The 12,861-nt window shown below is 44.9% G+C and overlaps 1 protein-coding gene across 8 annotated transcripts in view; it reads right to left on the bottom strand.

The window, feature by feature from the left end:
* Nucleotides 1-12,861, bottom strand: part of LOC138748614 (RAC-beta serine/threonine-protein kinase) — a 103,822-nt gene that overhangs the window by 38,517 nt on the left and 52,444 nt on the right. For all 8 annotated transcript variants that reach the window (XM_069909116.1, XM_069909120.1, XM_069909115.1 and 5 more), the window contains one exon: nucleotides 3,827-3,993. In XM_069909116.1, coding sequence (XP_069765217.1) covers nucleotides 3,827-3,872 — 46 coding nt within the window. In that variant the 5' untranslated portion in view covers nucleotides 3,873-3,993. The remainder of the gene's footprint in view (nucleotides 1-3,826; nucleotides 3,994-12,861) is intronic.

Genomic DNA, 12,861 nt, shown 5'->3' with positions numbered 1-12,861 from the left:
AAAACATACAGAATTGGGGGTGATGTATTAACATAGATAGAGGATCGGTTAATTGGTTAACCAATAGAAAGCAGAGAATTGGGATATGGGATGCTTTTCTGGTTGGCAATCGGTGACGAGCAGGATGTCGTAGGGAATGGTGCTGGGCCCACAACTGTTCACGATATACCTTAACGATCTGGAAGAGGGGACAGAGTGCCGTGCATCTAAGTTTGCTGATGTCACTAAATGGAGTGGAAAAGCCAAATTGAGCAGAGGACGCGGAGAGTCTGCAGAGGGATATAGATAGGTTCAGTGAGTGGGCAAGGGTCTGGCAGATGGAGTACGATGTTGGTAAATGTAAGGTTATCCACACATTGGAAGGAAAAATAGAAGATTAGATTATTATTTTAAATGGTAAGCAATTGCAGCATTCTGTTATCTAGAAAGACTTGTAATTGAGCGTGAATCACAAGGCGGCAAATAGAATGTTGGCCTTTGTTGGGCAGTATGGTTGGTGTAGCGGTTAGCTCAACGCCTTTACAACACCAACGATCGGGACAGACCTGGGTTCGAATTCCACACTGTAAAGAATTTGTACATTCTCCCCCTGTCTGTGTGGGTTTCCTCTGGGTGCTCCAGTTTCCTCCCACTGTTCGAAATGTACCAGGGGTTGTAGGATAATTGAGCGGCACAGACTCATGGGCCAAAATAGCCTGTTTCCGCATTTTATGTCTAAATTTAGAGACTTTTTTTTAATTAAAATTGCTAGAAGGATACAATTTAGGAGCAGGGAGGTTCTGCTACAACTGGACGTGGTAATGGTGTGTACAATTCTGGTCTCTTTACTTGAGGAAAGATGTACTGGCTTTGGAGGTGGTGCAGAGGGGGTTCACCAGTTGATTCCAGAGATAAGGGGGTTGGCCTATGAGGAGAGATGGAATTGTGCTCACTGGAATTTAGAAAAATGAGAGGGGATCTTATAGAGACATACACAATTATCAAAGGCAGAGTTCCCATTGGTGGGAAAGACTAGATCCAGGGGAGTAGATTTAGGACAGAGATGAGAAGAAGGCAGTGAATCTGTGGAACTCGCTGCGCATAGAAGCAGTGGAGTTGACCTCAATGAATATATTTAAGACAAGGATGGATAGATTTTTACATATATGGGGAATTAAGGGATATGGGGGGATGGGGGGGGGGGGGGTGAAAGGCAGGTGGATGGAAATGAGCCCATCATCAGATCAGCCATGACCTCATTGAATGGTGGAGCAGGCTTGGCAGCCGGATGGCCGACTCCTGCTCCTATGTCCTTATATACCAGATGAAACAGCAATTCTCCAGACTGCACACACCCCCACCCACATGACACTGTTCATCAATCTCACAGCACGTGGGGAGAAGCCATTTCCCAGCCTGGCAGTCCTGATTGTAGTTCTCCGGTCAACTTCCCTGTGGAAGTATTGCAATGGACAGAGACCTACATATGGCAGCACAAATTGTGAGCTTTGTGGCAGTAATGACATTTTTTTTAAAATAACGAGCTCAGTGGATGTCCTAACAAGTGAGCACTCAGTAAGTCAATGGCAGTTACAGAGCACAACTCTTTAAACGGTGACTGTAACATGATTTTATCTTGCTCAACATACGAGGACATGCTGGCTAAACACATGCACTACAAGGGCAGCATGGTGAACACTGTTACAACACCAGCAATTGGGGCCAGGGTTTGAATCCCGCACTGTCTGCAAGGAGTTTGTATGTTCTCCCAGTGTCTGCGTGGGTTTCCTCCCACAGCTCAAAATGTACTGGGGGGGTGTAGGTCAATTGGGTGATATGGGCTTGTGAACCGAAATGGCCTGTTACCATGCGGTATGTCTAAATTTAAATTGAAAATTTATATTTTAAAAAAAAATTGCCTTGTGCACGAGAGGGTGAGGTGTACAGGCAGAATAATTGAGGAAGTTAAAAGCATGGCTACCAGCTATGATTCACAGAATACTCAAGAACAGTAAAATAGGCGAGTGGTGTTGCAAGTGAAGTGGCAGATAATGGATGTTCTAATACCACATGGTCTCTCAGCCATTTGGCCCTCTATGTTGTGCCGACCCATATATTCCTTAAAAAAAAAGTATTAAACCCAACCTACCCCGTAACCCTCTAGTTTTCTTTCATCCTTGTGCCTATCTAAGAGTCTCTTAATTCCCCTAATGTTTCAGCCTCCACCACCATCCCTGGCAAGGGATTCCAGGAACCCACAACACTTTGTACACATGTCCTTGGGTGTTTGCTATTCCTGCCCTATCTATCCCTCTCAGAATCTTCTGTCAAGTCTCCTCTCATCCCTCTGTGCTCCAAAGAGAAAAGTCCCAGCTCTGCTAACCTTGCCTCGTAAGACTTATTTTCCAATCCAGGCAACATCCTGGCCAATCTCCTCTGCACCCTCTCCATTACTTCCACATCTTTCCTGGAATGAGGTGACCAGAACTCTAAGTGTGGTCTTACCAGAGACGTAGAGCTGCAACATGATCTCTCTACTCCTGATCACAATCCCCAGAATAATGAAGCCCAGCATCCAACAGGCCTTCTAAACTATCCAATCAACCTGCATGGCGACCTTGAGAGATGTATGGATTTGAACCCAAGGTCCCTCTGTTCATCCACACTCTTAAGTAACTGACCATTAACCCTGGACTCAGCCATCTGGTTTGTCCTTCCAAAATGCATCACCTCACACTTATCCGGATTGAACTCCATTTGCCACTTTTCTGCCCAACTCTGCATCCTGTCTATATCCTCACGTAACCTTTGACGACCTTCAGCTCGAGCCACAACTCCTCCAACTTTCGTGTCATCTGCAAACACTGACCTATTCTTTCACCTCTTCATCCAGGTCATTTATAAAAATCACAAAGAGCTGGGGTCCCTTGTGGCCGACTAGTCACCGACCTCCAGGCAGAATACTTTTTATCCACACAGCCAAGGTTCCACTCATCCTGTATTTCATGATTTTATGGATGGGGGCTTGTCAAATGCCTTGATAAAATCCATGTGGACCACATCTACTGCCCTATCCTCATTTCTGTAACCTCCTCAAAAATTCAATTTGACTTGTGAGGCATGAGTTTCCCTTGACAAAGCCATGCTGACTATCCTGGAGTAGACTGGACCTTCCCTGCCACGTTGCTCACAGACATTCACCACTCGCATCAGAATTCTTCACCTAATTCAATGATTCACTTTTTCCAATCAGCTGATCAAAAAAAAAAGGAAACCACTCCTTGGCGCAGGATAGATGTTTTTAAAAATTCCTCTCCAGGAATGCAAGAGCAGCATTCCTGTATCCCCTTTTGCCTTGACAACATTGTTGGAGGTTGCCTTAACAGCTCCAGTCTAAGTGATGAAGAGGTCAGACAGTGTTGATGGAGGAGTGAAATACTAAAGTCTGTAGACACTGTGATCGAATTAAAAACAGAAATGCTGGAGGAACTCAGCAGGCCTCGCAGTATTCGTAGGAGGTATACATGACTGAGGGGCTGGTGTGGCACGGAGCCGTCAAGCAGCTTCATCAGGACAAAGGCAAAAAGGGACATGGGTTCAACAGCAACATCTGGCATTGTGTGGGGTTTGCAAGAGCCCCCACCCCTGAGACTGCATTGGCTTCTTCCAGCTGCTCTAGTTTCACACCATATCCCAGAGGCCTACTGATAGTTTGGTTTACTGGCCCTGTATGTGTAGATGTAGAACTAGGATTGCCCAAGTTATTATAAAAAAATTAAAATCAGAATGGTGCAGGACTTGGTATTGCAACATGCCTTGGCTGATCTTCTCAGCAATGTAAACTTACCTCGTTTATGAAGCCAACCCTCCTTCACAACTGACACTTCATTCATATTGGGACCAATATACTCCAAGGAAAACCACAGATTCAATTAAAGATGCAGGGAAGGCTCCTGCCTAACCCCGACAGGATCCTCGGCAACCTGGTCCCTCTTCACAAGCACTGTTCAGCGTCTATGTCACAGGAAAATGCAAAGTCAGTGTTCAGCGAGTACATAGTCTGAGATGCAATCCCACAAGCAGCACAGAAATGCTGGAGGAACACAGCTGGTCTCGCAGCATCCATACGAGGTTAAAGATAGACATGACCAATAAAGAACTTGAAGAATGGCTCAGGCCAAAATGTTGATTAAAGAGTAAAATCACCACTATCTGGATTTCAAGCAACTAGCGAAAAAAATCATGGAAGAAAAGGGGAAAAAATGAACGTTTAAAATTGGCGCTCTCTACCTGTTGGTTTGCCTATCCAAGCATCAGCTAACTCAAGCAACCAGAAAATTCACTTATGCAGCATCTACCAATCCCTAAAGACGCTGAATACCAAGGATTTTACTTACATCTTTGCCTCCTATGGACGCTGTGAGACCTGGCAAGTTCCTCCACCGTTTCTCTTTTCACTACAATCTCAGTGTCTGCAGTGTTTTGCGTTTTACCTCCACAAAAAGTACACTGCAAACGGGAGATACATCTTCAACATATAATACCTTACTCAGAACAAAGAGCTCATCACCAGGAATGGAACAAACAGAAATGCTGAAACGTTCATTTCGTCCATCCCCACAAGTTGCTGATGCCAGGCGACTGCATTTCAGTCTCCACATGCTGGGAAAATGCCCATGGCTAATCCTCTCCGTGGAGGCCTGCTTACCAACCACCTGCCTACTCTGCTATGTCCAAATCCGTGCCATTTTGTGCAAGCAAACACGGAAAGGAAACCTGCAGCAACTAGAAGCAACAGAGAACTCATTAGTGCGTCAGTGACTTGCCCAAGTCAGATTGATCCACATTTATTTTATTCACAATATATTTACAAAAGGGAGCAGTTCAGTCTTTTCACATCTATTCATTTCCCTCACTATAAGTTAATGATTCACTTCTTTTCCCCCCCCCAAAATAAACTTTATTCATAAAGTTTATTTACAAAAGAAAACCATTCAACATTTTTCCACATCCTTTTGTTATATCCATACATTTCCATCATTGATGTTTTTACATTCATTCTCTGTATTTAGCACCATTAACCACCTCTCTGGTCCCTTCATCCATACTTTTAAACCCATTCCAGAGATCTGAGCACGAAAATGGCTCGTAAAAACATGACGCTGAAGAAATTCATCAGGTCAAGCAGGATGTAATAGCGGAGCATATGACTAGCAGAGAAGGGATCGGACGGGGTCAACATGGATTTACAAAAGGTAAATCGTGCTTGACAAATCTATTGGAATTCTTTGAGATGGTGACAGGTAAAATAGATGGGGGAGAGCCAGTGGATGTGAACACGTTTACTGTAACTGCACTGAAAACCCAATCCCAATTCATATCGCGCCTTGCAAGACACAAGTCCCCATGGAATATAATTTGATGTGAAAGGGTTTAGTTCTTGCATAGAATCTCAGAGGCCAAACAAAACTATTAAAAGATCAAGAAAAATTCTTATTTAAAAATAACATTTTTCCAGCAAGACAAAATGGATCCCATCACTCACAGGGTGGCATGGTTAATGTGGAGGTTAGTGCAATGGAGTCACAGGGTTCGAATCCAGAGTTTGTACGATCTCCCTGTGTCTGTGTAGGCTTCCTCCGAGTGCTCTGGTTTCCTCCCACCGTTCAAAACGTACAGGGGTCGTAGGTCAATTGGGTGTAATTGGGCAGCAGGGACCTGTGGGCCAAAACCTGGGCCTCTGCACCCTCCTCTGCAACTGGATCCTCAACGTCATCATCGGAAGACCAGTCAGTGCAATTTGGTAAAAACGTCTCCTCCTCACTGATGATCAACATAGGCGCACCTCAAGGATGCGGGCTTAGTCCACTCCTCTACTCTCTCTGCGTCAATGTCTGTGTAGTTAGGCATAATTCAAATGCCATCTATAAATGTGCCAATGACATCAAGGTTGTAGGCAGAATCAGAGATCACAATGAGGAAGTGAACAGGAAGGAGATAGATCAGTTAGTTGAGTGGTGGCATAACAACAACCTTGTTCTTAACATGAGCAAAACTAAGGAACTGATTTCGGATATCAGGAAGGGGAATTCAGGAGAACACAAGCCAGTACTTATCAAGGCCTCAGCAATGGAGAGAGTAAAGAACTTCAAATTTCTGGATGTTAACATCGCTGAAGATCTTTTCTGGGGCCATCATGTCAATGCAATCATGAAGAAGTCTCGCCAGCTGCTATGTTTCGTTAGAAGATTGAGGAGATTTGGTATGTCACGAAAGAGTCTTAGAAGTTTCTGCAGGTGTACAGTGGAGAGCATTCTGACTGATTGCATCACTGGCCCCTTTTCCACTGGCATCCCAGTTAATTGGCTATGCAGTGTCCCAGGATAAGAGGCCCTTTGAGCAGTTTCCATTGGGCCATCCTCAACTGGGACACGACTCATCCAAGATCGGAGTATTCTACCTTCAGCTGGAAACGGGTGACTTTCTGCTCTCTTTACCACTGGTTTTATCAGCACGTCGGTATCAGCAAACACTGGGGATAGGAGTAGGAGTCGAGACGGTTAATCCCCAGTGTGAAATGACATTATTTGATGCCGGGGTGCTGAGAGTTTTCTTTTTCCTCTGGTCCCCGTCCCAGTTAATTCCTGGAACAAAGTGCCACTACAATAACTGTGCCGCCCTCAAACCAACACATCAGCTTGCTAGTAGTAACTTCTTTGCTTCGGTGTCTAGTTTCTAAATTCCCAATATTTGTTTGTGGGACTAAATATTGAGAGTGGATGGAATTAAGGGATGGAATTTTATCACCTCAACGCTTGAGGTGTATTGGCTTCAATTCAACGAATCTAATGCTATTTACAAAAATATACTGATTAAGCTGATGTGCCTGTCAACAACTATCACACCCAACGCAAGAGTGTGGATGAAACTAGCAAAGTTTCAGGACCCCACCACCCAGACCATGCCCTCTTCACTCTGCTACCGTCAGGAGACAGGTACAGGAGCCCGAAGACGAGCACCCAGCGGCACAAGGACAGCTTCTTCGCCTCCGCCATCAGATTCCTAAATGGACAATGACCCACAGACAGCAAATTTTGTGTCTTGTTCATGACAATAAATTCTGATTCATTTGTTGCCCAGATGCAGACCTGGGATTCAAAAAAGCTGGGTCCTGATCTTGACAATGCATTAAAATGCTAAAAATGGAAGTGGCTTACTGCTTGAACAATGACACACTCCCACTCTGACACACTCCTATTTACACAGAATGCAACCACAACTTCCAGCTCATTCAGATTGCTTTGAAGCGGAAGAGCAAACTTCCATCCCCAGCGCAGGATATCCTAGAATGTCTTCAGAGCAAGTACTTCTGAATTACAATTTATTGTCTTTTTAAAAATTTTTTAGACATTCAGCATGGTAACAAGCTGTTTCAACCCATGAACCCATGCCACCCAATTGACTTACAACCAATGGAGGAAACCCATGCAGACGCAGGGTCAATGTATAAACTCTACAGACAGTGGGATTCGAACCCTGGCCCCAATCGCCGGTGCATAACAGTGGCACGCTAACCGCGCCGTCATGAACATATGTCGCAAAATTTGTTGTTTTGCAGCAAAATTCCTTTTTAAAAAGTAAATAAATTAGTGCAAAAGAAAAGTGGGGTAGTGTCCATGGTACATTGCCATCGCTGATTATGTTCAAAGGAGAGTTAGATAAGACTCTAGTGGGCAAAGGAGTTAAGGGTTATGGGGATAAGGCTGGAAAGGGGTACTGATGGTAGTGATCAGCCATGATCTGTAAAATGGCGGTGCTGGCTCGACGGGCCGAAGGGCCTACTCCAGCTCCTATTGTCTATTGTCTATAATTCAGAAATCAGATGGCAGAGGGGAAGAAGCTGCTCTTGCACGGTTGGGTGTTTGTCTTCAGGCTCCTGTACCTCCTCCCTGATGGTAGCAGTGAGAAGAGGGTGGCGGGGGTCCTTGATGATAGAGGTGGCTTTCTTAAAAACTACCTCTTGTAGATGTCCTTAGTGGAGTGAAGGCTAATGCCCATGATGGCGCTGGGCAATTTCACAACTCTCTGTCCAGTGCATTGGCTCCTCCATACCAGATATTCTACCGCTAGTCAGAATATTTTAAGAAACAAAGATTTACACACCGAAACGTCTGTGTGTAAAGCCAAGGGCTTTTGGCAGATGTTGTTTTTTCTATTTAGAAGTAACATTAATAGGGAACCAAGCACAAGCTTCTGGTTCTGAATGGAACGAGCATCAGGAATATTTTAGGCCCTCAAGAGAGCAGGAAATACTCTAACAGAAGACAGCATATCTAACAGTGCAATGCTCCCCCAATATACAATAGGGTGGCACCTGAGAAGTGCTGTTAATGACTGGCATGAGATTCAAACTTCAATGGCTCAGGAGGAAAGAGTACTCCTTGGAGCCTTGGCTGCCCAGAGCTTTCCGAGAACAAGAAACCAACGGGGTGGCTGCTTCGCAACCATCTTTGTGCGTTGTCTGTGGAGACAACCCGAATCTCCAGTTGCCAGCCATTTTAATTCCCCCATATCCACCTCAGCAATGGCAAGCAAGGCAGAATTGTAAATTTGAGGAACGTATCCTTGGTAAAAAGGTAAAAGGTTCCATTATTGTCATAAATATCGTGTTCAGTTCTGGTCACCTCATTATAGGAGGGAAGTGGTAGCTATGGAGAGGGTGCAGAGGAGATCTACCAAGATGTTGCCTGGATTGGGAGACGTCTCAGAAGGCAAGATTAGCAGAGCTGGGGCTTTTCTCTTTGGAGAGAAGGAGGACAAGAGGTGACAACAGAGGTCTACAAGATTGAGAGCCATAGATTGGGTGAACTGAACAGCCAGCAGCTTTTACCAGAGGACGTCAGTACAAAGTGGGGGGAGGAAAATTTAGGGGAGCTGTCAGAGGAAGTTTTTTCTAAAAATCACATTAGTGGGGTGATGGTGGAGGCAGGTACATCAGGGACATTCAAAAGACTCTTAGACAGACACACGGATGTGAGAAAAATAGAGGGTTATGAGGTTTAGTTTTTTTTTGAGCAGGTTTTTAGAACTCAGCACAACCTTACGGGAGAAAGGGTCTGTAATGATCCATTCTACTTCTCCTGGTTAGCCCTGAACCCAATGGCGTGAATATTTAACCCCACCCTTATCCAGTTCCAATCTCTTCTACATATGCTTCCATTCTCACAATTTTTTCCACCCTTGCCCTCAGTGCCCCCCCACCCCCGGTCCTACCCATTTCTCCATCTCTCCCACCTTCTGACCAATCCCACCACCACCACCCCTTGGCCCCTTGCCTCTTTAGGTTTGAAATCTCCCCTTCCTGCTTTCTTTTCAAGAAAGAGCCCTGAGCCAAAACATTGGCTGATCATTTCTCAGTGCCCATGCTGAGTGCGAGAGGCAGACAGAGCATCTTTTTGAATCTTGCCAGGGACTGTGGGAACAAGGCAAAGTGAAGGGAGGAATGTTTAGGGGAGATGTCAGAGGTAGATTCTTCTACACTGAGACGTGGGTGTCTGGAATGCCTTGCCAGGAATGGTGACGGAGGATGAAACATCAGGGGCATTTACAAGGCTCTTAGACAGGCACATGGATGGAAGGAAAACAGAGGGTTACAAGGTAGGGAGGGGCTTTTTTTAATTAACTTTTTGGTTCCTGAATAATTTCTGAATGTTTTGACTTTTTGCACCCTATTTTTCTTTATATTGTAAGGTGATTTATATGAACATTTGCATTGTGACGCTGCCACAAAACACAAATTTTGTGACTTGTTCATCACAATAATTTCTGATACTGGTAGAAATATATAGGTTGGCACAACATCAAGGGCCAAAAGGTCTGTGCTATCAGTTGTGCTTCTATGTTCGAGGATTTCAGCATTTACAATTCTTATATTCCTCTAACCTTCACGAAAATTCAATTAAGTCACCAGATGGTTCCAAAGGATGGACAAAAGGAAATTTACACATGGAACTTTAGCACAGAAACAGGCCCTTCAGCCCATCTGATCTGTGCCGAACTATTATTTAGCCTGGTTCCATTGACCTGCATCTGGACCATAGTGACCTGAGTTGAATCCGATGCTGCCTGCAAGACATTTGTATGTTCTCCCCGTGTCTGCATGGGCTTTCTCCTGTTTCCTCCCACCCTTCCAAAACACATGGGGTTTGTCGGCTAATTGGTGTATTTGGGGGGGGGGGGGGGGGGGCATGGGCTCTGGATGGGCCTGTTACCACACTGGTGTCCAAAAGTGAGCCTCAGGTGAGAGAGCAGCAAATGCGTTCCAGAACCTCGATGGGTCCCGATTTGGAGGATCAGGAAGCCTGATTCAAAAATACAAATCACGTCTAGAAACCAAATGTTGTAAAAGTCATCGGAAATAAATGAACAGAAATGGGGGTGATCTGGGGAAAGGGGGGATTGTCTTGGCAGTGGAGAAGCAGTCCACATTTTGTAATAGGGAGCAAAGTTGGCTCCGGAGGCAGTCAGAAGGTGACAGATAAATCAGAGCACTGCAAACTTAACCCCTGTTGGGCTGGAATATCCATTAAAACTAATGACCCAGAACAAGCAAAGTGCAGCCCAGCTCTCCAAGTTCTTCATCCTCTGCATGACAAAAAGAGGAAATGCAATGTTTTCATTTTCTAAGATACCACATCCTCTGCAGTTCCTGAATTTAATGCATCAAAAATTGCAAAACCTTGCTATATAAAGCACTGCACAGAAGGTACCCCACAAAATATGATGCCCAACAGGCTGTACAAAACTCTCGTATCTGCATGATTTTTAACAAAACATCAAGATTTCCCCACAAACACAAAATCCACAAGATGCTTGGCTTGATGTGGCGCCTTGGAATGGATATTCAAGGTGTAGGGCTTCAGCAGCTGAAGGCACAGTTTTCTTTCTAGGGAGGAAGTAGGAGAGCAGGGCCACAATGGAGAACAAGTGAGCACGCTGAGCTAAAAAAAAAATCACAGAAATAAGGAGAGCCAACATGGGCCTAATTGGTGATAAGGCACTCAAACAGCATGTAAACATGCTGACATGTAAACATGCTGACATGTAAAGAACCCTCATCTACTCCCACAAACCTTCATGCACCAAAGGACAAAAGCCCATTTTCAAATGATTTCCCTGCTAATTGGACAGTCAGGGCTTAGTTAGCATCCAGTGTGGCCATCAGCTGTAGCTTCATACTCAATTCATTCCTCAGAACCTACGCAAGGTATGGACTAAACCAGTCATTCTCGGCTATGGCCCCCTGAAAACTCAGCTCAAAGTTTGCGGGCCCCTTTCCCTGTGAAGCAGTGAAGTTTTGGTTTCCTCCATACTTTTCTCTCACCAACAACATTAAAAATACTAAAAACATTTATGTTACAAGAGGTGAAAAGAAAACAAGGTTTTTACTTAAATGTGCTATAGTCCCCTTGGGGGGAGAGGGGTTGCAAGGGGTGGGGCAGAGAGGCCCCATTGAGAAATGCTGGACTGAACTAATCCAGACACGTCACTGAAAACATCGCACACAGGACATGTCGCCATCTGCAGCAAATTTTATTTTAAATTACATTTTTAAAATGTAGACATACAGCACAGTAACAGGGCCTTTCGGTCCATGAGCCCGTGCTGCTCTATTACACCGAATGACCTAACTCCCCCGTACTTTTTGAATGGTGGTAAGAAAACTCCCAGAGGAAACCCAGCAGAAGAACAAACTCCTTACAGAACGTGTAGGATTTGAACCCTGGTCCTGTAACAGTGTTGCGCTAACCGCTACACTAACCTTGTGGCCCCTCTGCCACAAGGTGTTATTCGCCTGGAAGCTTGTTCTCAAACACATTAAATCTACTGATTCGCCACTTAATGCCCCTAATGTTTCAGTCTCCACCACAACCCCTGGCAAGGCATTTCAGCACTCAGCCTCCCCACCCCCACACTAGGCCAACTGTCCACTCTTGCCTCGATGTGCCCAAAACCCAGCCCACTTAACATCGTCACTATACAAGGAACAGGCAAAGAACGAGAGGAACATTTGAGCCATCCAAGAACTAACATATTCCAATAAAGATGAATGACAATAATCCCAAGCATTCTCCCACTACCTCAATAACTTTGAGACAATTCAATCAAGTGCCTGTCAGCTCTTGAAACTAAATATCCAATTATTCCCACTATCACAACCTGCGATTTTCCCCTCTTCACCTAGGCATCCAATTAGTTTTCAAAAGTTGCTACTAAATTTAATTTAGGAACCTTGAAGGGCCTGAAATGTCGGTAATATATCTTTACCTCGTAAGCGAGACTGGCCGAGTTCCTCCAGCATTTTTAATACAAAATATAGATCCATTACTTTTTCCAATGTCTTCACTTGACTTTAATTCATTCAGTTCTTTAACTAGACCTTCATTCTGTGCCTGCTGGCTACTGATTTCCCAAGTGGAAACAGTTTCTCCCGACTGGCATCTCTCAACATTCGCTCCTCTCTTAGTTACGGCAGCCTCCGTGACTTGGGTATGGTTCTCAGACCCCCTCCCTCCTCCCTTCCCCCCCCCCCCCACCCACACCCCCCCACAAGTGCTTCAAACTGGTCGAGCTAGTTGCATGCTTTGGGCATTCGTGCTTTGTTTTTGATTGAAATACTTCCCCTTTTCCCAGCTCCCTTTGCTCTCCGTTACATCCACTTCTGCTCACTACCCACCGCCTGATTCCCACCTCACTGTAGTTTCTCTCTCACTACTTCGACTCGAGCTGCCCACTGCCATCAGATTCCGGTGAAAGGACAAAAGTACATATTCTTTTAAATTGATGCCCTCCCTCCCCAAAAAGCAATCACCACCACTCTAA

This window comes from Narcine bancroftii, chromosome 13 (genome assembly GCF_036971445.1).
Source record: "Narcine bancroftii isolate sNarBan1 chromosome 13, sNarBan1.hap1, whole genome shotgun sequence".
Taxonomy (NCBI): Eukaryota; Metazoa; Chordata; class Chondrichthyes; order Torpediniformes; family Narcinidae; genus Narcine; species Narcine bancroftii.
Note: the sequence above shows the minus strand (reverse complement) of the source record. Positions and strands in the feature narration are given on the sequence as shown.